General features: G+C 42.9%; 1 protein-coding gene across 1 annotated transcript in view; it reads left to right on the top strand.

Moving 5' to 3' along the window:
* The window catches only part of TTC3 (tetratricopeptide repeat domain 3), a 181,810-nt gene that overhangs the window by 10,820 nt on the left and 146,827 nt on the right, over positions 1 to 24,163 (top strand). Inside the window, exons 3-5 of the mRNA XM_040338963.1 lie at positions 3,963 to 4,048; positions 19,363 to 19,411; positions 23,125 to 23,257. Coding sequence (XP_040194897.1) covers positions 3,963 to 4,048; positions 19,363 to 19,411; positions 23,125 to 23,257 — 268 coding nt within the window. The remainder of the gene's footprint in view (positions 1 to 3,962; positions 4,049 to 19,362; positions 19,412 to 23,124; positions 23,258 to 24,163) is intronic.

A 24,163-nucleotide genomic window follows, 5' to 3' on the forward strand; every position in this document is an offset into this window, starting at 1 on the left:
CTGCTTTAACCAGACACTGATAGAAGTCACAAGACTGCTATATACTGCTGATGAGAAAAGATATTTAGCAGTTTAGATTTGCTAAAATAATTAATTATATTTCCGTGTTCTGTGGGAGACCAGATATAGTGAATGCAGAGTCCTGGGTTTAGTATCGCTTTAATTTCATCCCTACACCTTGGATTTAATGAAAAGACTTAAAAAAAAAAAAAAAAGAGAGAGAAAATTTAAAACTGAAATATAAGACAATATTTTTTCATAAGCGTGACAGAACAGATGGCAAAAGAGCAGGTAAACCAGAAAGGCAAGAACATGAAGGGCTTGTTCCCAGAAGCCTGCATGCTAAAACAAGTTTAGTGGTGGGGAGGGACGGGGCTTTGCCTTGTTACAACATAAAGCATTGTTGTTTGCTTTTAATTCTTTTTAACTTTATTGAAATGTCACAAAATGACAGACTCGGGGAGCGCTAAACGTCTGTGGGTTAGGTGCCCAAAGTTAATTGTCTTGGGTGCTAACAACCCCCGCTACGAAAATAATTTTACTGTTAGGGGTCCCCACAACAAAATACATTTCTTTATCGTACATCACGGGACACAGAGCGGCATAGTAATAACTATGTGGGTTATAGAGCCTACCTTCAGGTGATGGACACTGGCACTCAGACAGGAAGTTCCCTCCCTATATAACCCCTCCCACACAGGGAGTACCTCATTTTTTTCGCCAGTGTCTTAGGTGTTGGTCACGTTTGTGAAAGCTCTTGCTTATGGAGTCCCTGGAGCGCCTGGAGCGTTGCTCCCCTCCCTTCCTGCTAGCCTCCATCGGGCCTGGACGTGCGCGCGTGTGGCGTGCGGGCCTATGGCGTGGGCGCGCGGCGGGGTGGGCGGGACATCTTGGGACGCCCGCCGAGAAGCAAACAGAGGTTCCGGTCGTTTGGAAAGATTGGGCCTGGATGTTTGGAAAGGTTGGGCCGGAATATCCCTCAGGACTTGTCTTGTCAGATCCTTTAAAGCCTGGCAGACCCCTATAGCCACAATAGCTGGCTGGATTACTGCCCCCGCCGTGGTAAAGGATGCTTTTAGCAAAGTTTCCAATCGCTTATCCGCTGAGTCCTTAAACATTTGGACATTATCCACAGGGCAGGTAAGGCTTTTATTAACACATGACACTGCTGCATCTACTGAGGGGACCGTCCACTTCTTTGTGAACCTCTCTTCCAACGGATAGAGAACTGAAAATCTCTTAGGAGGGACAAAGAGCCTATTTGGGCGAACAGAGAGGGCTACTCTCGCCACTCTGATTAATGCCAGAAAGCCTGTGTCAAGATTGATCTATTACAGGGTCTGGAGGGCTTGCGTAGCCTGGTGTGAGGCTAAGGGGTGGCACCCTCGTAAGTTTCTGGTTGGAATGATTCTGGAATTTCTTCAACTAGGTGTAGACATGAATTTAGCAGTCAGCACCATTAAGGGGCAGATTTCAGCTTTGTCTGTACTATTTCAGAGACCTTTAGCTACCCACTCTCTGGTTAAGACTTTTCTGCAGGGGTATTACGGATTAATCCCCCAATTAGAACCCCCTTGTGTCCTTGGGACCTAAACCTGGTCCTCTCGGCCTTGCAGAAACAGCCCTTTGAACCATTGAGGGAAATTCCCTTAGTTTTACTAACCAGGAAGCTAGTGTTCTGGTAGCCATGGCTTGGGCCAGAAGAGTTTCAGAGCTGGCCGCTCCTTTCTTGTCAGGAACCATATTTGGTCATCCACAAGGATAAAGTTGTGTTACGGCCTCATCCATCCTTCCTTCCGAAGGTAGTATCAGGGTTTCATTTAAACCAGGATCTTATCCTTCCTTCCTTTTTCCCAAATCAGAGTTCGGGGAAGAAAGGTTACTACATTCTTTGGATGTGGTAAGGGCGGTCAAAGTCTATCTAAGGGCCACTGCCCAGATCCGTAAGACTGAGGTCTTATTTGTCCTGCCAGAAGGGCCAGGCGGCATCTAAAGCCACTATTGCCATTCAGCAGACAATCTCGCAGGCCTACGGATTGAAGGGGAAGAGTCCCCCAGTGTCAATAAAGGCTCACTCTACCAAGGTAGTGGGCGCTTCTTGGGCTGTGCATAAAGTCTCCATGGCTCAAGTCTGTAGGGCGGCGACCTGGTCGTCCGTCCACACATTTTCAAAATTTTACCAGTTGGACGTTAGAGGGCGCACGGACATAGCCTTTGGGCAGGCGGGACTGCAGTCTAGATCTCCACGTCCAGGGGCGCCTATACGGTTTGATTATTTTTTACTGGTTTCCCTCCCCTCATTTTGGCATTGCTATAGGACATCCCACATAGTTATTACTATGCCGCTCTGTGTCCCGTGATGTACGATAAAGAAAAAGGGATTTTTAATAACAGCTTACCTGTAAAATCCTTTTCTTGTAGTACATCACGGGACACAGAGCTCCCGCCCCTCTTGGGGAATATTGGGACCTGTATTGCTTGCTACAAAACTGAGCTACTCCCTGTGTGGGAGGGGGTTATATAGGGAGGGAACTTCCTGTCTTTCAGTGCCAGTGTCCATCACCTGAAGGTAGGCTCTATAACCCACATAGTTATTACTATGCCGCTCTGTGTCCCGTGATGTACTACAAGAAAAGGATTTTACAGGTAAGCGGTTATTAAAAATCCCTTTTTTATCAAGGGGTCACGGCACTAGAAGGTTGAGATCCACTGCCTTAGAATAAAGCCCTCCAGCGCTGCGTGGTCTTCTTTGGGTTTTGTGTCCTCTGTCTAAATAAATGGCGGCAGGTTGCTATGATGTTACTCCCACGCAGGAGCCGCTGTTTATGGCGTGGGCTCTGAAGATCCGGCACTGTATGCCACTGTTCTATCAGATCAGTGAACGAAAGTGAGGTTCTGTCAGCTGTGCATACGTTTCATGGGTTCACTAATCTGACAGTACACCCAGCTACGGCTTTTGTAATTCTGAGTAATTTTTGCAATAAAGTGAGCGTAGATAAATATAGTATACTGACATCTGCGATGCCTAAAGGTTTAGCGCTGAGCAGTGTGGGGTGTACCAACATGGCCTCTGCCACCTTCCTACTGCTGGCATCCAGCTTCTTCCAAAATGTATTATCAAAATAGCATCACAGAAGTCAGCATACTATATTTATATACGCTCACTTTATTGCAAAAAATTACTCAGAAATTCAAGACGTAGCTGAGTGTAGTAAGATGTCCGCTGCCGCCTTCTGAATGCAGGTGTTCTGTCAGATTTGCAAACCTGGTATCTGTGAAACGCATATGCAGCTGATGGAACGTCCCTTCAGTTCGCTTATCTGATAGAACACCCGCCCTTCAGAGCGCATGCGCCTGTAACGTCATTGGCTGCATGCACTCGGAAAATCTCCTAAACGGTGGAGTTTGGGAGATAGTCACAGTACCTACAGGTAAGCCTTACTACTATAGCCTTGCCTGTAGGTACAAGTGGTAGAACAGACTTTACTACCCCTTTAAAGGTGTGTGGTACTTCAAGAAGATCTAATTGAAATTTGCAGCAGATGCACAAATGTGCATATGCGATGTATAAATATTCTGGGGATGATTTAATAAAGCTGGAGAGTGCAAAATCGGGCTCACTTCTGCTTAGAAACCAATCGGCTTCCAGGTTTTGTTGCCCAAGCTTAATTGAACAGGCTGAAGTTAGAAGCCGATTGGTTTCTCTGCAGAAGCGAGTCTGATTTTGCACTCTCCAGCTTTAGTAAATAAACCCCTGTGTGCCACTACATGTGTGAGAGAACCATGTTCTATATGGGATTATCCAGCAAGCTGCACCTCCTCCTATTATTGATTTATTACTATTTTATTAATGAGTTACAGAGCCTTGCATCACTTGTCACACAGTAAGCTGGCTATGAATTGTTGTACCTAGTGGACACCTGCAGGTCATATTCTAACTATTCATTCACTTTGTTTTCCAGCCAGGGACAACTTAAGGCATTTAAACATTCCACCTGACGTCCCGTATAACATGCGCACCACGCTGTTCCCTCCCCAGTGTCCGAGGGTAAGTGACCTACCTTGCACCAGTTAAAATCTCAGTTACTGTGACTGCCATTAAAGTCAATATTTTTTTTATTTTGGATAGTGTAAGGTAAGGGAGGGTTATAATCCAGGTTTTTTTTTTTTTTTTTTTTTTGGGGGGGGTGTCATATTGTGTAAATTCCTTTTCACTTCCTGTCCTATAGCCAAAACAGGAAGTGAGAGAAAATTGCCCCAAAGTGAGGGAATTCATGATTACCACCAGAACTAGTGTCCCCATAGAAAATTTGTTCCTCTATTCCTGTTCCTGGGGATAACCCAAAAATTGGGATTTTCTTTAACTTTCAATGATAACAGAAAGCAAGCAAGAATGAATGTTCCTAATGGAGGCACAAACTGCACGAAGACCCCTTTCACACTGGGGCGTTTTTCAGGTGCTTTAGCGTTAAAAAAAGTGCCTGAAAGAAGCTGCATCTGCAATATCAATGTGAAAGCCTGAGTGCTTTCACACTGAGGCGCTGCGCTGGCAGGGCATCAAAGTCCTGCAAGCAGCTTCTTTGCAGCACTTTAGGAGTGTTGAATACACCTCTCCTAAAGCACCCCTTCCCATTGATGAAGATTTTTTTTTTTTTTTTTTTTTTTTTACGCCAAAGCGCCTAAAAAATGCCCAGAGTGAAAGGGGTCTAAAAACTTCTTCAAATCCCTATATCCAGAACTGAAAACGGACAAAAAAAAAATAGTTTGCCCTTGGTTATACTTTTAATAGGTGATATTCTCAAGCAACCAATGTGGAGCAATATATAAAACGGAGAATGTAGAAAAACAAAACTATATCTAAGCTTCCCCCCAAGTTATCCAGGCATGTCTTACAAGCCAGCAAGAAAATAAAGGGAACAGGAAAGCGAAGGACATAGAAGGAAAAAATGTCCCCCAGTTGTTAAAGTGGCAGTAAAGGCCTGTTAATGATTTCTACCTACAGGTAAGCATGTAAAAAGGCTTACCTGTAGGTACAGTAAATACCTCTATCTATATATCTTCTAAACGTGCTCGGTTTAGGACAGGGGTGCCCAACCTCTTGAGGAGCGAGGGCCACTTAAGCAACTTGGTAACCGGTCAGGGGCCACAATGAGCAGAGTGGGCGGATGACCAGTCCATGTCCACTCCACACATGCAGAGCAGACACCGACACAGCCCACTCTACTCTATGGGCCCTCCAATCTGATCCGCCCAGATGGAAGTGGATTAATCCCCATCCGTGTTTTTTTTTTTTTTTGCGGATTGGAGGTAGGCAGGTTTTATAGGCCACAAGTCTGTTTACATCCGCTGCTCCAAATGGGGTAATGGAGGGTCCGATTGGGTTGGACTGATTGTGTCAAAGGAGCCTAAGGCTGGGTTCACACTACTACACTACTTTCATCCTACTTTGCTCTGTGTTCAATGTTTCCCTATGAGAGCGTCTTGTAGCGTCCTACACAAGTTGGTCCGACTTTGAAAATGCTCCCTGTACTACTTTTGGTCCTACATTGATCCTACTTCAGGCCCATTGAATATCATTGAAGTCGGTCCAAAGTAGTATCCTGTTCATGAAAGTAGGATGGATGTAGGACCAATGTAGGATAAATGTAGGACCAATGTAGCAGAGCAAAGTAGGATGAAAGTAGTGTAGTAGTGTGAACCCAGCCATAGGCCACTTTCAAACTAATGCGCTGAGATTTACCCACTCTGCGGGTGCAGTGCAGTACACCTGTGGCTTTCCTGCGGGTTATCTTCACTTTGCCAAATACTTCTATTATATGCTGCAGGTGTGGTGCACTTTCTATAAGCTCACCACACCTGCAGGTAATAACTGAAGTCTATAGCTCAGTGCAGATAACCTGCGGATCAGTTTGAAAGTTGCCCAGTAACCACCGCAGCACAGATATGCCCATATACCCTGTGATTTTAGTAATAAACTTCCCTTTTAATAACAGTCCTTCATTCAGATATCACCAGCTATTGCTTTCCTAGGCAGAGTGCATTTGGTAATACTGTGCTTCTTTAAAGCGGGGGTTCGCCCTGTAAAAAAACAAAAAAAACGTTTTTTTTTATTAGACAATTAAATTCGGCATCGTAGCGCGAGCTACGGTATGCCGGTCTTACATTTTTTATGCCCGTACTCACTGCGGTATCGTTGATTGAAGAATCCGGGGAATGGGCGTTCCTCTGGTGAGAGAAGGTGATTGACGGCCGGCCCTGGCACGTCACGCTTCTCCGGAAATAGCCGAAATAGGCTTGGCTATTCACGGCGCCTGCGCATAGCCTGTGCGCAGGCGCTGTGAATAGCCGAGACCTACTCCGGCTGTCTTCGGGGAGCGTGACGTGCCAGAGCCGGCCGTCAATCATCCTCCCTCTCCATAGGCACGCCCATTCCCCGCGGGAGTCGGATTCTTCAATCAACAATAGCACAGTGAGTACGGGGTTTAAAAATTTAAGACCGGCATACCGTAGCTCGCGCTACGATGCCGAAAGTAATGGAATAATGGGGTGAAGGAGGGTGAACTACCGCTTTAAGTCTGAAAAGGGACTGAAAAACGTGGCTATTCGCCATTTATTAGTGTTTTTCAGCCATAAGCTTTTGTGGGACTTTGGTTTTTCTAAAAATTGCAAATGCTGCAAAACTCATGTTGCAGTTTTCTACAGCTAATGATACTGGCGTGTTAATGATGTCCAGTGTGCATGCGGCCTTAATCTTCACTTGAGTAGCTTCATTTTTGGGAGACATATATATATATATATATGTGTATATGTATGTATATGTATGTATATATATATATATATATATATATATATATATATATATATATATATATATATATATATATATATATATATATATATATATATATATATATATATATATATTTCCCCCAACTACTGCAGTTTCTTTGTTCAAGTATCCTATTGGCTGAAAAAGTCTGCATGCATTAGATTTTTTTCTTTTCCTGAATGCCTTTGTTGTGAACAAGCATGAGTTATACATATGAAACCGGTCTACCAATAATCCTGTAACGTCCTGTCTATGTCCTTTGGCAAAGTGACAATGAAGTAACTATTCTACAGATGTTCTTCCTTTTGTGGTGTGCGGCCAATCTTCTTCTTTTTCTTCAATTACTATTGACGGTGGTGATCCGGGGCCCACACCCACGAGGAAATCTTTAACCACAGTCTGAGCGGTGTTGCACTCTTTCTGGAAGCAAAAGCAGCTGTAAAAATACACCTAAAGATGCATTTTAAAAATGCCTTATATGTGTAGGGTTGTGAAGAGGATAAGGGGATGATATCGGTGCCATTAACCACTTCATTACTGGGCACTTAAACCCCCTTCATGCCCAGACCAATTTTCAGCTTTCAACGCTGACGCATTTTGAATGACAATTGCGCGGTCATACAACACTGTACCCAAATTATATTTTTATCATTTTTTCCCCACAAATAGAGCTTTCTTTTCGTGGTATTTGATCACCTCTGCGATTTTTTTTTTTTTTTTTTTTTTTTTTGCGCTATAAACATAAAAAACACACACAATATTTTTTTACTTTTTGTTATAATATCCCATTTTTAAAAAAAATAAAAAATTTCCCTCGGTTTAGGCCGATACGTATTCTTCTACATATTTTTGTTAAAAAAAATCGCAATAAGCGTATATTGATTGGTTTGTGCAAAAGTTATAGTGCCTACAAAATAGGGGATAGATTTATGAATATTTTTTTTTTTACTAGTAATGGCGGCGATTTGCATTTTTTTTTTTTTATTTTATTTTTTTTGTCTTGTCAGGCCTGCGATATTGCGGCGGACGTATCGAACACTTTTGACACAATTTTGGGACCATTCACATTTATACAGGGATCAGTGCTATAAAAATGCACTAATTACTGTATAAATGTGACTGGCAGTGAAGGGGTTAACACTAGGGGGTGAGGAAGGGGTTAAATGTATTCCCTGGGTGTGTTCTTACTGTGTGGGGGGAGGGGACTGACTGGGGGAGGTGACCGATGCTGTGTCCCTATGTAAAGGGACACAGATCGGTCTCCTCTCTCCCTGACAGCACGTGGAGCTCTGTGTGTCCACGTCCTGCTGTGTCACCGACGATCGCGGGTGTCTGGCGGACATCGCGCCCGCCAGGCACACGCATCGGCTCCCGAGCGATGCGCCGTGCACGTTGTTTCCCCGCTGCGCGCCCGGGGAACAACAGGACGTCCAGGGATGTCCACCCGGCAATTGAGAGCCGCGCTGTGGACGTCTTTCATCTATAGCGCGGATCCCAAGTGGTTAACAAGTCATAAAAAATATTTGAAACAAAATTAGAAACAATAGTTTATTCAATGTATAAATTGATTAAAAACATGGACAGTAAGCTAGAAATAACACCGATTTAGAATAGTTGTATCACAATATCCCGACAGGTTTCGGCAAATCGTTGCATTCTTTAGGGGTGTAAGGGTCAATCAGTAAATTTATTACAGTCCCAAGTCAAAAAAATTAGGCGAGATGCTGCATATCAGGGCGACAATATGGAAACCCCAAACCTCAATGTGATTGCAGGGGGCTACTGATTTGAAACTATTATGAAAAAATGATTAGGTTCAAATAGTGGGCGCTGGAAAAACTGCCATAGACGTAGAGAATAGCAGACTGATCACTGGCTAAATTGACTGCACAAGTTGACACAGCTCATAAATTAAAAAGGAGATGTCAATCAATCTTTTTTTTTCATTCAAATTTAAGTTTATTTTCAATAAAATAAATACATACATTTGTATTAAAATAGCAGGATATAAGTCAATAGCTTACAGAAATATAATAATTTAAATACATTTCAATTCATATCAATCATTTCTGTCTTACAAACTGCCATTTATATCTAACTATCCCATATGCTCATCACCATATGGTGAAAGTAAGGCAGTTCACATAAGCAAAAAGGATATAGTATTTCAAAGTAATAATTTATATTTGAAAGAGAAAAAGAATAGTTCTATATATCAAGGAATTCCTAGGTCCATTGTTATCACACAATTAGTTATATAAAGGATAAAACTAAATGAGTGTACCGGACCAAATTACATAGAACAATTAAAGGATAAGATTACCGGAGTACATCAACCTCTCCGACACCCCTAACGGGAACTTGTCAATCAATCCTATGATGGATATAAGCAGGACATCAGCGCACACCGTCTCACTTTTTTCCGCCTTTCCATGTTTTTGATCAAATTATACATTGAATAAACAATTGTTTCTAATTTTGTTTCAAATATTGTGCAGTCAATTTAGCCAGTGATCAGTCTGCTATTCTCTACGTCTATGGCAGTTTTTCCAGCGTCCACCATTTGAACTTTATCATTTTTTCATAATAGTTTATATCAGTAGCCCCCTGCAATCACATTGTGGTTTGGGGTTTCCATATTGTCGCCCTGATATGCAGCATCTCGCCTCGTTTTTTTGACTTGGGACTGTAATAAATTTACTGATTGACCCTTACACCCCTGAAGAAGGCAACAATTTGCCGAAACATGTCGGGATATTGTGATACAACTATTCTAAATCGGTGTTATTTCTAGCTTACTGTTCATGTTTTTAATCAATTTATACATTGAATAAACTATTCTAATTTTGTTTCAAATATTTTTTATGACTTGTTAATGGCACCGATATTATCCCCTTATCCTCTTCACAACCCTATACTATCTCTTAGGGATGAAGTGCCGTATCGAATAGAGGATACACCAATCACTTTTTTCCGCCTTTTATGTGTATTAACTGCTTGCCGACCAGCCGCCGTCATTCTACGGCGGCAGGTCGGCTCTCCTGGGCGAGAGCCCGTACATTGACGTTGGCTCTTTTTGCGGCCACTAGGGGCGCGGTCGCACCGCCGGAGGCGCGCGCCCCCCGCTTGTCCGTGAACCCCGTGCGGGTGCCCGGAGGGGGCGATTGCCGCCGGGCACCCGCGATTGCTCGTTACAGAGCGGGGACCGGGAGCTGTGTGTGTAAACACACAGCTCTCGGTCCTGTCAGCGGGGGAAATGCTGATCTTCTGTTCATACAATGTATGAACAGAAGATCAGTGTTTCCCCTAGTGAGGCCACCCCCCCCCCCACAGTTAGAACACACCCAGGGAACATACTTAACCCCTTCCCTGCCCCCTAGTGTTAACCCCTTCACTGCCAGTGGCATTTTTATAGTAATCCAATGCATTTTTATAGCACTGATCGCTATAAAAATGCCAATGGTCCCAAAAATGTGTCAGAAGTGTCCGCCATAATGTCGCAGTACCGAAAAAAAATCGCTGATCGCCGTCATTACTAGTAAAAAAAAATATTAATAAAAATGCCATAAAAATACCCCCTGTTTTGTAAACGCTATAACTTTTGCGCAAACCAATCAATTAACGCTTATTGTGATTTTTTATTTATTTATTTTTTTACGAAAAATATATAGAAAAATACGTATCGTCCTAAACCTGAGGAAAAAAATGTTTTTTTTATATATTTTTGGGGGATATTTATTATGGCAAAAAGTAAAAAATATTCTTTTTTTTCAAAATTGTCGCTATATTTTTGTTTATAGCGCAAAAAATAAAAACCGCAGAGGTGATCAAATACCACCAGTTTTTGCACTATAAACAAAAAGAGCGACAATTTAGAAAAAAATACATTGTCTTTTACTTTTTGCTATAATGAATATCCCACGTTTTATTTATTTTTTTACCCAAAAAAAGTTTTTCTCAGTTTAGGCCAGGGGTCTCCAAACTTTTCAAACCAAGGGCCAGTTTATTGTTCTTCAGCCATTAGAAGGGCCGGAAAAAGCCCCGGGCCCAGCATTGGTGAGAATAAATATGGCCTCATAGTTTGCGATCAGTAGGATAAGGAGTAGTGCCCCTATTAGTAGGAGTAATTGTATCAATGAGGTATCAGTGGAAGAAAAAGTGCCCCATTGTTGGAGTCAGTGGGAAGAATAGTGCCTCATATCAGAGGGAGGAATAAAGCCTGAGGGCCGGATAAAGGCTAGCAAAGGGCCGCAGTTTGGAGACCCCTGGTTTAGGCCGATATGTATTCTACATACCGTATATACTCGAGTATAAGCCGAGTTTTTCAGCAAAAAAAATTTGTGCTGTAAATGCCCCCCTCGGCTCATACTCGAGTCACCTTTTTGCGCCTGATTTCCCGGACTTTGAGGACCCGGTACCAGCACACATGTAGCCCCATTCTTCCACTACAAGTGTGCAAAGTTTGTTGTCCGAGGGACCTATGGACGTGGAGCACCGATTTTTCGGGCACCCCTTCCATAGACTCCCATGTTAAACGGTCATTTCTCTGGTAACTTTGGGGACCCGGTGCTGGCCGTAGGTCCGCTGGACTTGAAAATTGGCACACTTCTCCTCTACAAGTGTGCAAAGTTTGCTGTCTGGGGGGCCTATGGCCGGGGAGCACCAATTTTTCAAAGCCCGGCACCCCTTCTATATACACTCATGTTAAAAGTTAGTCTAGTCATGGACACAGTGAGGCATGGACACCCTAGTCTTATACTCGAGTCAATACGTTTTTGCATTTTTTGTGGTAAAATTAGGTGCCTCAGCTTATACTTGAGTATATACGGTATTTTTCAAAACAAATCGCAATAAGTGTCTGTTGATTGGTTTGCGCAAACGTTATAGCAGCTGCAAAATTGGGGGTAATTTTATGGCAGTATAATAATATTTATTTTTTACTAGTAATGGCGGCGATCTGCAATTTTTTTTTTATTTTTTTTATTGGGACCATTCCCATTTATACAGCGATTAGTGCTATAAAAATTCACTGACTACTGTAGAAATGTCACTGGCAGGTAAGGGGTTAACACTAGGGGGTGATCAAGGGGTTAACTGTGTTCCCTAGATGTGTTCTAACTGTAGGGGGGATAGGACTTACTAGGGGAAGCGAGAGATCGGTGTTCATACTTTGTATTAACACACAATCAGTCTCTTCTCCCCCAAGACAACCAGGATCCGTGTGTTTACACACACACAGGTCCCTGGGTTCTCGCTCTGTCAGGAGCATTCATGGGTGCCCGGAAGTCATCGCGCCCATCAGGCACTCACATTGGCTCCGGGGGTGAGCCACCGAAGCACGTGTGCCCCTAGTGGCCAAAAGGCAAAGCGGCGTAAGGTAACGTAAAACTACAGCGTATGGTTGGCAAGTGGTTAAGCATTAAATGTGCTTAGCACTTAAACATATTTAAGCTTGTGAAGACGTGCTGGGAATTTCATGCAGCGAAACTCTTCTCTCCAGAAGTGACTTTTTTTTTTTTCTGCCTCTAAACTTAAAATTTGTGCATGGACATATAGGCTAACACAGAGGCGTCAAAAGCCTTGAAAAATGTCATTTTTACATTATGCATGAGGACTAAACTAAAACTGGAGCAACAGGAGTCTGGAAATCTGGGTGTGGTGCGTGTTTTTAGAACACTTTGTCCTGAATATGTAAATCAGAATTCTACACGTTGACACCTTCTCTAAAAATGTTGATCTTGCAAGTGTTCAGCCCGGTCATTAGAGGGAATATACTGCCTTTTATTTAGATTCTGTGATTCCTTTTTTTTTTTTTTTTTAGGCAGCCCTGGCCCAGACCATTTACTGCACTAACAGGTGCGCTAGCTGGCTACGCTGTATATTACCTGTATGTAGCCTCAGCTATATACAGTATAAAGTAATTTTCCTGGAACAAAACAATCAGGCTAAGTGCTGCTCAGCCATTCACAGGGAGCTTTGTGCGGGACGATCTTCACATCAGCCATTCATTGATAGAATTGTATTCTATCAATGAAGATCGTCCTTGTAGGCTTTTTGTGAATGGCTGTGCAGCGGGGAGTTCGATAAGAAGTTATCCTAATGCTACTGGAACACGGCCGGTGTATTGTCACATTCTGCTGCCTATCGTAGAATGCTGCGGAAGTCACGTGGCGGCCAACTGCGCATGCGTTCCAATGGATTCACGACAGTACACACCAGTGAAACCTCGGTCGGCATCCAGGCTCTTTCCTTAACATCCCCGTGGATTGGAGGATGTTAAAAAAAAGAGCCAGGAGGCCGAGCGAGCGGAGCGAGCCGTCCGAGCGAAGCGAGGTCGTGAGGCCGACTGGCCACTTTCCTCTAAATCCACATCGCCCTGAATGCCGGGTTCGCTGGTGTGTACTGTTGTAAATCTATTGAAACGCATCGCACTTGCGTTTGGAACGCATTGCACATGCGCAGTTGGCCGCCATGTGATATCCGCAGCATTCTACGATGGGCAGCAGACTGTGACACTACACCGGCCGGCTTTCACGCTAATTGCTTGTGCTTTGTGTGAAAGCAGTCTTAAGCCCCATACACACTATTAGATTTTCTGCCGATTTTTGTCTTCAGATTTACCAAATCCATGTAGTGCAAGAGCCTGACTGATTGTATACAAATTGAAACTCTTAATTTTTGACCTCATATTATATGGTTTTGGTAAATCTGAAGACAAAAATCTGCAGAAAATCTAATGGTGTGTATGGGGCCTAAGGGTCAGATTTGTCTGCCGCAATGTTGCAGTCCCGCTAAAAATCACAGATGGCCGCCATTACCAGTGAAGTCCATAAATATATCCCATAGTTTTAGATGCTATAACTTTTGCGCAAACCAATATACGCTTATTGGTCTTTTTTTTTGGTCAAAAAAAAAAAAATATGTAGAAGAATACATATTGGCTTAAATTATGAAAACATTTTCGTGTTTTTTTTTTTTTTTTGGTGGCATATGTATTCTAGCAGAAAGTAAAAAAAAATATAGATATATTTTTCAAAATTGTCAATCTTTTTTGTTTATAGTGCAAAGAATGAAAACCGCAGAGGCGATCAAATACCACCAAAAGAAAGCTCTATTTTGTGTGTGTGTGTGTGTGACGACGACGACGTAAATTGTATTTAGGTACAGCGTCGCACGACCACACAATTGTCAATTAAAGTAACGCAGTGCCGTAGCAAAAAAAAAAATGGCCTGGTCATTCCAAGGCTGAAATGGTTAAACATTACGTGGGTGGACATACACACCCTTTTTTTAAAGGAATGCTGTTGAAGATGTAAAGTATTTACAGCATGTGACGATGAATGATTCTCTGGTATTTGTCACTTTTCTGCCTCTATGGAAAAATAAAAGGGATGTCAAGTAGTTTCTAGTAAAAAGGGTTGTTGGGGGGTTTTTTTTTTTAAATTATGCTCCCCATTTCCCTGGAAGTTTGGGGATGCTGAGAGCATTCATATTTTGAAGCGATAAATGTTTTTGGAGCAAAATTCTAGCAAAAATCAAAAGCATTGCAAGTCTGTTTTTCCTTTCCAGAGATTTTTCTTCACCTTCAATCCTATAAGGAGATCTTTCTAAGTGCTCGTTTGTACTTGCTTTTGGTCTCTGAAGAGTGGTCCACGTTTTTGGATCGCTCTTTAGAAAGCTGAAAGTGATAACGCTTTCCCATTCTAAAATCCAAAACCTAACAATTTTTTTAGCATGTAGGTAGGTACATTCTATGTTCATACCTACATTCTAGGCCATTTTCCAAAAGGTTAAAATGGAACTCTGCAATGTGGCTATTTGTGGGTATATTCTTTTTATTTAAAGCTGAAGTTTAATAGCCTTATATTTTTACTTCCTACCGTAGTTCCTCCCTCCCTGCCACCTCATCAACATGCCACCTCATCAACATGCATGATGGTCCATATTTTAGACCCAGTGATGTCGTCATTGGCTCTGTGTGTTTCTCTATACCTGACATCATTAAATGGCGGACCGCAGTCCGGCCCCAGTCACTGTTTGATTCAGCCTGGCCACAGTCCCACCGTTTAGGAGCCTGTTTCAGCTGCCCTCACCGCTGTCATTCCTATCAAGTTGTTATCGGGCAGGACAGCTCTGCATGGGGTAGGGTGGCAGGACAGCTCTGCATGGGGAGGCAGGACAGCTCTGCATGGGGAGAAGGGGGACGCCAGAAGGTGTTTTTGGGACTTTAAATGAGATTACATACGAAATGCATCTCCATCCCAGATTCAATATGAAATAAAAGATTGGGACTTTAAATGAAACCGTGTGCTGATGGGGATAAAAAATGAATAGAATCAATTGAACAGCTCTGCATGGGGTGGCAGGACGATGACATCGGAGGCAGTACAGATCCGGATGGACGGCGGTAGCTGCCAAGTTAACTAGCAGGTGATTGGTTGCTAGCAACAAATCAAAAGCTAGTTACCAGGAAAAATTGTGCAGCTTTCACCCTCCTTCCGGAGCTGTCCTGCCGTTGGAGACCCCCACTTGCTTCCCGGGGTCCATGCAGAGCTGTCATGCCGCCAATGTGCTCCTCCTGCCCCCCGGGGTCCATGCGTAGCTATTCCACCGCCAATGTCCTCATTTTGCCTCCGATGTCAGCTATAGATTTGCCTTCCGCCCCGTTTAGGTAGGACCTCAAAGAGAGCTGTCGCTACTGTGAAGGATGTGTGGGAAGCCGTGGATTATGTAAAAGAGAGGTGGGGGGCTGAGGGCAGGAATGGGGGCGGGGAAGAATGAGGACAGGATTGCAAGGGGGGGGGGGGGGCGTGACAGGAATGTGAAGAAGGGAGGTGACATAAAGGGGGAATGAGGTAGCAGGGGGGCGCCAAGGACAAGAATTGGGTAATACAAAGTGGGGGGGGGGGGGTGAGAGGGGGTGATATGTAGTGGGCTGAGGACAGTAATGTGAAGGGGGAGGGGGCTGATTTAAAGGGGACAGAACAGGAATGTGATGGGGGGGGTGAAATTAATGAGGGGGGGTTCAAAACACTGCTGTGAAGGGGGCTGTGATGTGCGCGGGGGGGGGGCGGGGCTAAAAACATTGTTCTGATGTGAAGCATCTGAGGCTAGGTTCATATCACTGCTACCTGTGTTGAGCATGTAGGCTGTTTTACATGCAGAAAAGTTCATTATTCTTTTTTTATTATTAAACTTTTTACCGCTGAAAAAGTTTTGGTGACTGGACCTCTGTGAATTTTAATTCAATACCCCTGCTCTATACAATGCAGGCAGGTCATGGGCGGTGGGAGATTCTGGCAGGATGCTGTACATGGCTTTCTGAAAACATCACAGCACCCGGCTTCAGTACTCCTCCTTAGAACCCTCAGCCCTTGTGCAAGCAGTGGGCTGGCTCTTGGGAGCAGCTAATTAAATATTGAAATGCCTTATTGGGTGGGTATTAGTCTGAAGGAGCCGGCACTCATATGCAGACTGTATATGCATGCAGACCACCCAAGGTAACACCCCATGTGATTCTGAGCCTCCATTACTGAAATCCAATGGATAAAAGGGGTGGACCAGGAACAGTAAAGCTGGGCAGGATAGAATACTGGACGTCCACCAACAAGAACGTAGGGTGGGCTATATCTGGTGCAGCTTCTAATGCACACGGTTAGACGCTCACAGTGTGCAGTGAAATTGGAATAGGCACACCACTCTTAGTGAAAACTACCGCCCAATATCTATGCTGAACACCGACATCAAATTGCTAGGCAAAATACTAGCACGCCGTCTAAATAAATTTATCGGGTCACTGATCGATAGAGATCAGGTAGGGTTCATGCCCAAAAGACAGGCAGGGGATAATATAAGGAGGGCAACTTTAATTGCACACATAGCCAAGAAGAGAGGGATCCCAGCGTGTTTTGTCTCCTTAGACTTAAAGCAGGCTTTTGACTCTGTTTCTTGGTCTTACTTGGAATATAATTTGCGGAAATGGGGATTTGGACCTAATTACATAAATTGGATCCTAGAGTTGTACAAAAACCCTAAAGCGTATGTTAAATACGCGGGGTATAAATCAGATACCTTTTAATGTACAAAGAGGTACAAGACAAGGTTGCCCCTTATCCCCTTTACTATTTGCCCTCCTTATAGAACCCCTCGCTCAAAAGATCAGGACGGAACCCACAATCCTAGGCATAGAATTGGGAGGTATCAAACACAAGATATGTTTATACGCAGATGATATTCTCCTTTTCCTCTCATCACCCCAGGTCTCAGGCCCCAACCTTTTCCAAATTTTGAATCAGTTCGCATCGTTTACAGGATTAGCAATAAACTCCAAAAAATGCAGAGCCTTAAATATTTCACTCTCATCCATAGAACTAAGTGCCGCCAAATCAGGTCTTCCCTTCGATTGGCCAACCAAAAGCATCCCATACTTAGGAATCCACCTTACAGCCGCTATATCCGACCTGTTCTCGCTTAACTACCCTGCTCTCCTAAAACAAGTAACCAACCTCATGAAATCCTGGACCCAACTTCCACTGTCGTGGTTTGGTAAAATAAATGCCATCAAAATGACAATTCTACCAAAACTACTCTATCTTTTTCGAGTGCTTCCCATCCCTGTCCCGGCTTACTATTTTAGAATACTTCAAAGAAGAGTCTCATCCTTCATATGGGGCTCCTCCAAACCAAGAATTAAACCCCAAACCCTTCATTTACCCAAGACTAACGGAGGCTTAGGCTATCCCAACTTCTTACATTACTATCAAGCAGCACAACTAGCAAATTTAGCGAAATACCACGCAACGCACGAGACACAACTATGGGTATCTATAGAAGCGTTAGAATGCGACCCTATCTCAATATCCAACGTACTCTGGATCACCCCAAACTTACGTAAACATATAAGTAATCCCGTCCTTAAGCACGCACTATCCTTATGGGATAGAATTAAAACCAAGAATCGCCTACAATCCCCACATTCGCCGTTACTCTCATTCTTCAAGAATCCGGCTTTTTACCCAGCATGGGTTTACCCCGGCACTTTCAAAAAAATGGGTGAAAAGGGATTGCATCCAAAAACATAATTTTTTTTTTAATTCTTCCTCCATGATCCCCTTCCCTACACTATGTGAATCATACGGTATCCCTCAAATGGAACTATTCAGGTACCTGCAAATTAAAAACTTTTTTTTACCCATGGCAGACGCACCTGCCCTACCAATTCAGCTATCAGTTTTTAAAACCTTTTGTACAAAAGACCCGCACGCAAGAGGCTTGATATCTACCCTTTACTCCCAACTAACCACGCAACCCAACACCGAGAAACTTTTATATGTCCGCCGATGGGAGGAGGACCTGGAAACAGAATTGAGTGACTCAGACTGGAGCCAAATATGGTCTAACACTAAAACAGCATCCCCAAATGTACTTGCGTCAGAGACGAACTATAAAGTGCTTTCTAGATGGTACCTTGTGCCATCTAGAATAGCTAAATACACACATAATTACTCTGAGCTATGCTTTAGGGAATGCTCTAACACAGGAACTTATTACCACGTCTGGTGGTTGTGCCCGAAAGCGCGGACATTCTGGTTGGAAATATTTCAATTGGCTAACACCCTGACAAAAAAGAATATTCATCTAGACCCCAAAATAGCTTTACTCAATTTAAAACCTGATGAATTATCGCATACACAATTTATACTTATTAGGCATCTCTTCACAGCCGCCAAGCAAACTCTCTTGCAAAAGCATGGAAATCCCCAAATTTGTCAGTAATGGAAGTTATATCTAGAACAAATACAGCAATGGTTCATGCCAAAATGTCTGCCATAGACTCGGACACGATCACCAAGTTCGAAAAAGAGTGGAAACCCTGGATCACTTACACAATGTCAAATGCATTTAATGATGATGTGATGATGCCTTGGTAGCCCAGCCATAGTAGCAATAGCTGCATTTCTTGCTCAAGTAAAGTTGCCTCCCAGCCTGGTTCTGCAGACTCCCCTGACCTATCCATCCCCTCCTTCCCCCCCCCCCCCCTCTCTTTTTTTTTTTTTTTTTTTTTTTTTTTTTTTTTTTCTTTCTTTCTTTCTTTTTTCTTCTGTTCCACTCATCGCTTCAAAGATTTCAGTATATATTTCGCTTAAGTAATCTTAGGTGGACAACGGGAAAATGAAGCTTCCACGGTTTGACAAGATAAGATAAATAGACTTAATTATCGGGTTTATCAGTTTGGAATATACGGCATTAAGTTTATTTACAAGTTATACTACCACAGAATTAACATGCTACAAGAATGGTATATACTTTTCCACTAAGGTTGCTTTATTAACGTTATTTGAAATCTTTCGAGATAACATCTTTATGAACGAATATTCACCCTAATTGTAATGTTTTCATCTTACAATGTTTGAACAAATCTTTTGTCAATCACAAATAAAGATATTTTGACAAGGAAATTGGAATAGGCAATTTCAGTATAGCAGAGGAGCCTGTACAACTGTGTAAGACTGAATTGTTTTTCTTTCTTTCAGGGTCATCAAAGAAAACCTAATGACCCTGTAATAGTCATTGTAAGAGAAGGTAAGCTTTCTGTTTGCAGTATCATTGTGTCAAGTTGTAATCTTTACTGCATTTGTCATATAGTGTGTGTGTGTGTGTGTGTGTGTGTGTGTGTGGTTATTTATACAGGACTACTGCAAATCTTGTTCCTTTTTTATAGTAGGTTAAACAGCACAGTGCTTGTGCTGTCTAACCTGTCCCTTTTTGTAAGCTGTAAAAAAAAAAAAACCTGGTTGATCCTGCCTGTTCCTGTGTCTCCCTTGGTGTTCAGACCACAGTGATCATGGCTGCTGAGCCCTGATTACTGTGGTCAGTTTACATGTCTCCATCATCCCCCTGCTCTGCACTCTCCCCCTCTCCCTGTGTGTGTGTGTGCCATCTCCACCCCCGTCGCTTTTAGTAATGAAGTAGACCATTAAAAAAAATCCACTGCCAGCCCCTGTTTTATGCAGCCATAACACTGTGTAAGTGTTTGTTGAAATCGATGCCTCTAAATAAATACCTTTTTTCAGATCTCTTTAGGCCAGTCACGTGACTTCTGCCCACTCTCCACCCCCATCTAAGGGCTACAGCCCCTCCTATCTACCTGCACGGCAGTCACGCGACTTCCCCAGGCTGACGTTGAAGGGAGATTTCATCCCCTCCCGCTGTTTGCCTTAGATTAGAGTGACCGGGAGTCGCATGACTGGCCTGAAAGATACCTGAAAAAAGGTTTTAAACATACACTTGGACAGTGTGTTATGGCTGCATAAAAGTGATCGGCTGGCAGTGAATGGTTTTGTAAGGGTACAGCCAGGGCCGGATTCCAGACAATGCCAACAAGGCCAGGCCTCGGGGCGGCAGTGGGTGCAGGGGCGGCACTGCGGCTGAGAGGAGAGGACACTTTCACTTTCATATCAGGAGGTCCTGTCATTTTTGGCAGCATCACTCTCCCCCCCCCCCCCCCCGCTTCTCAGTGTCCTGCAGAAAAAGTCCCCCGGCGGATAATGTCCCCCCTGTACTGCGCAGGCGGCATTGAAGGACCTGGCCTTGGGGCGGCAAAGGGAGTAAATCCAGGCCTGGGTACAGCCACTTTTAAAAAAAAAAAAGTCAGCGGTGAAATCCAGTAGAGCTCCAGACAAGCAGCAAAATACACAAATGGATTGCATATATGGGAGCAATTTTACCTGCCAGGTCTCCAGACTACCAGTCATTTCAGATGGCTCAGACAGCCTAAAGACCTGGCACTTCTCTGCTGCTGTTAGTGATGCAACTAATTTCTGCCCCCCCTGCAGCCTGTGACTGCTGGGCTGGCAGAAGACTGAGTCCATCTCTGTCATGATACTCTCTCCTCTTATTAGACATGAGCTCTGCAGCAGGGTGGATTTTATTTAAATCACTAGTAATGATGCTTAATTTAAATCACAATTTTTAAAGAGCAATGGTCATCTCTGTCCTGCAGCAGCTCCTCCTCCTGACCCGCTGTTGACTCACCGACAGTCTAATTTACTTTAATGGGATGTCTGGTGATGCGGCAGTGACGCAACAAGGTGAGGGACGTGGTGGCAGCAGGTGAGTGGATGCCCGCTAACGGGCGCTTCCATGATGGATCTGAAATGACAGGTGCTCTTTTAAATGTAAGGACTTATTCTTGCTGGTAGTTGGAATCTTTAATATTTTCAAACAAATGGAAGGTTTCCTATTTAAAATAATAAGCGGTCACATCTCTGTTAAAATAAATAAATAAATAATAAGCGGTCAGGTTAGTAAAACTGCGATATCAGAACCGATTCGATCATACAGTTTGTAGTGTAGATTTGCAAAACAATGAGATAAAGGAATATTCCTGAACTTTATTTTATCTCATGGTTACTGTGAAATTGTGTGAATGCATCAGTGCATGTTATCTCAGCTTGGAGAGCTTGGATTCATTGAATGCGTTTACTAAAAATGTAAATATTGCAGAATATACAGCCTCATACTACATAACTAAGCTCCATTTCATGCTGAATAAACAAAATTATTAATGTATTTTAAATGGAAAACTGTCTTTTTTACTCCAGAAGCACTTTATTTAAAATTTGATAAAAATAAAAAAAATAAACGATTTCTTGAATCAAAGTTTAAATAAATAAAAAATTGGCTCCTTGTGCTGATTCTCCCTCTACTCTGAGCTCTGCTGGAAATTCAAGAGACTTGCACAGAATCGAATTCAGGTAGATTAATTTTTTTGTCTGAGTTCAGCTTTAATCGCTTCCATTTTTTCTTTTAGCACACACATAAAAATCTGCATTTTTGGATTTAAAATTACTACGAGGTACTAAACACATACACCGTTTAACCCCTTCAATACCGGGCTTTTATACCCACCTCAATTCCGGGCCTATTCTGGCACTTCTCTCCTACATGAACAAATCATTCTTTTGCTATAAAATTACTTGGAACCCCCAAACATTGTTTTTATTAGCAGACACCCTAGAGAATAAAATGACGGTCATTGCAACTTTTTATCTTGCACGGTATTTGCGCAATAATTTTTCAAACGCCTTTTTTTTTGAAAAAAAAAAATGGTTTTATGAATTAAATAACAAAACGGACCTATTTTTTTGTAAAATATGAAAGATGATGTTACGCCGAGTAAATAGATACCTAACATGTCACGCTTTAAAATTGCACACACATGGAATGGCGCCAAACTTCGGTACTTAAAAATCTCCATAGGCGACGATTTGAACATTTTTACAGGTTACTAGTTACGAGTTAGAGGACTTCTAGTGCTAGAATTGTTGTTGGCACTCTAATGCACATGGCGATACCTCACAGATGTGGTTTGAACGGCGTTCACATATGTAGGCGGGACTTGCGTGTGCGTTCGCTGCTGAGCGTGAGCTACTGGGGGCAGGGGCGTTTTTTAATTTTATTTTTTAACTTTTTTATTTATTTCATTTTACGCTTTTTTTCTTTTTTTTTTATCACTTTTATTCCTATTACAAGGAATTTAAACAACCCTTGTAATAGGAATAGTGTGTCAGGTCCTCTTTATGGAGAGATGCGAGGCCAATAAGACCACACATCTGTCCCCCAGGCTGAAAAGCATGAGATCGGGAAAAAAAATTCAGATGCTTACTAGCATGCATGCTTACTAGCCGCAATCGTGGCTTTGTTTACTTCTGGGAACCTGGGCTTGACATTGCATCGCGCCCGGGCCTCCAACGGTCATAGATTACTGGTCACCAGTCATCTCTATGATTCCCATCCGGTGCCAGACGATTCTTTCTCCGAGCCCCCGATGGTACGGGAGAGCCCGGAGAAGCACCGTATGGTGGCAGGGGGGGGGGGGGGGGGGGGGGGGTGGAGAAGTATGTCCCCTTCCGCCGCCTAGAACGATCAAGCGGCGGAACTACCAGTATGATCGTTATCGTGCACAGAATCACTGGTACAAAAGAATATCTGATGCCTCTAGCTGCAGGCATCATTCAGCTATCCCCCTCACAAAGCCCAGGACGTCATATGATGTCCACCCAGGATGGGAGATCCCATCTGTGGACGTCGTATTACTATGGACGGGTAATGAAGTGGTTAATTTACATTGTCCCTTCTGTTTCTGTATGTGGATGATCACACTTTATGACAAAAACATACCATCCTAAAATCTGCATGATTTAACACTAGAGCTATTTTCTTTTTCTTTGTATGTTATATGCTTAATACCCTTTTTCTTTTAATTCTTTTTTTTTCTTTTTTTCTCCTCATAGTTGAACCAATCCCCTTCTGGTTTTCTCACACAAGTGCAGATCGCCTTGAGAATTGTGAGTTGATGAAGATGTATATGTTATGGCCTGTTTTCATGCATTCTACCAGCCACACAAGAACATGTTTGCGGACTAGGTGAGTTGCTTCTTTTATTGGTCCTTTCAGCAGCTCCTCTCAAATTTACTGTAAGAGAAAAGCCATGCATAAAATTACAGATATTTGCAGCTCTGCCTGGAATGGTGGTGAGCTGGCTTCATCTTTTCTGTTTGAAGAACTAGTGTTGCAAGCTCCTGTTTCTCTTTACTGCAGTCTCTGTGACAAGTGTTAAAGCGGAGTTAAATGTGCCTTTCCTTCAATGGTGCCTGTCCCTTGCCAGCGCTGGCATCTTCTACTGGGTGCCAGTCTCAACCGTCTTCACTAGCTAGCGCGGGATGACGGCACGACAGTTTACATGCCAAAGAATGGTGCAAGCAGGCAGGTTGGGGTATTTTATTGCAGAAGCGGAGACATTGCTTGTTTCTTCAGTAAAGAGCCTGCTTACAGTTTGTGACAGTGGGGCTTTGGTTCTGCTTTAACCACTTCAGCTACGGAAGATTTACCCCCGGCACTACATTACCTGACAATTATGTGGTTGGCCGACGCTGTACCAAAATAAAATAAATTTTTTTGTCATTAGTGAAACTAATGGCTGGTTTATAACCACAAAAAAGCATTCCAGATTTGTTCCGGGAGTGTTTCTGAATGCACGTTCTTAACGTGTTTTTGACACATTCCAGTATGTTTTTGATGCGTTTCCAGATGCCTTCCAAAAGCTTGTTTTTTTGTTAGTTTGACTGTAGTGGTGTTGTGCATTTTTGATGCGTTCCAGTGTAATTTTTTATGCATTTTAACGATTTTTCTTTACATGCCAATGCAGGAAAAATGCTGCATGTTCTACTTTATTTTTTTACAGAACTGAAATGCACTGGTGTGAACTATTCCAATGGAAAACATATAACCTATTTCCCATGTGTGTTTGATGCAAAAAAAACACACTGGACT

The sequence above is a fragment of the Rana temporaria genome, chromosome 2, assembly GCF_905171775.1.
Source record: "Rana temporaria chromosome 2, aRanTem1.1, whole genome shotgun sequence".
Taxonomy (NCBI): Eukaryota; Metazoa; Chordata; class Amphibia; order Anura; family Ranidae; genus Rana; species Rana temporaria.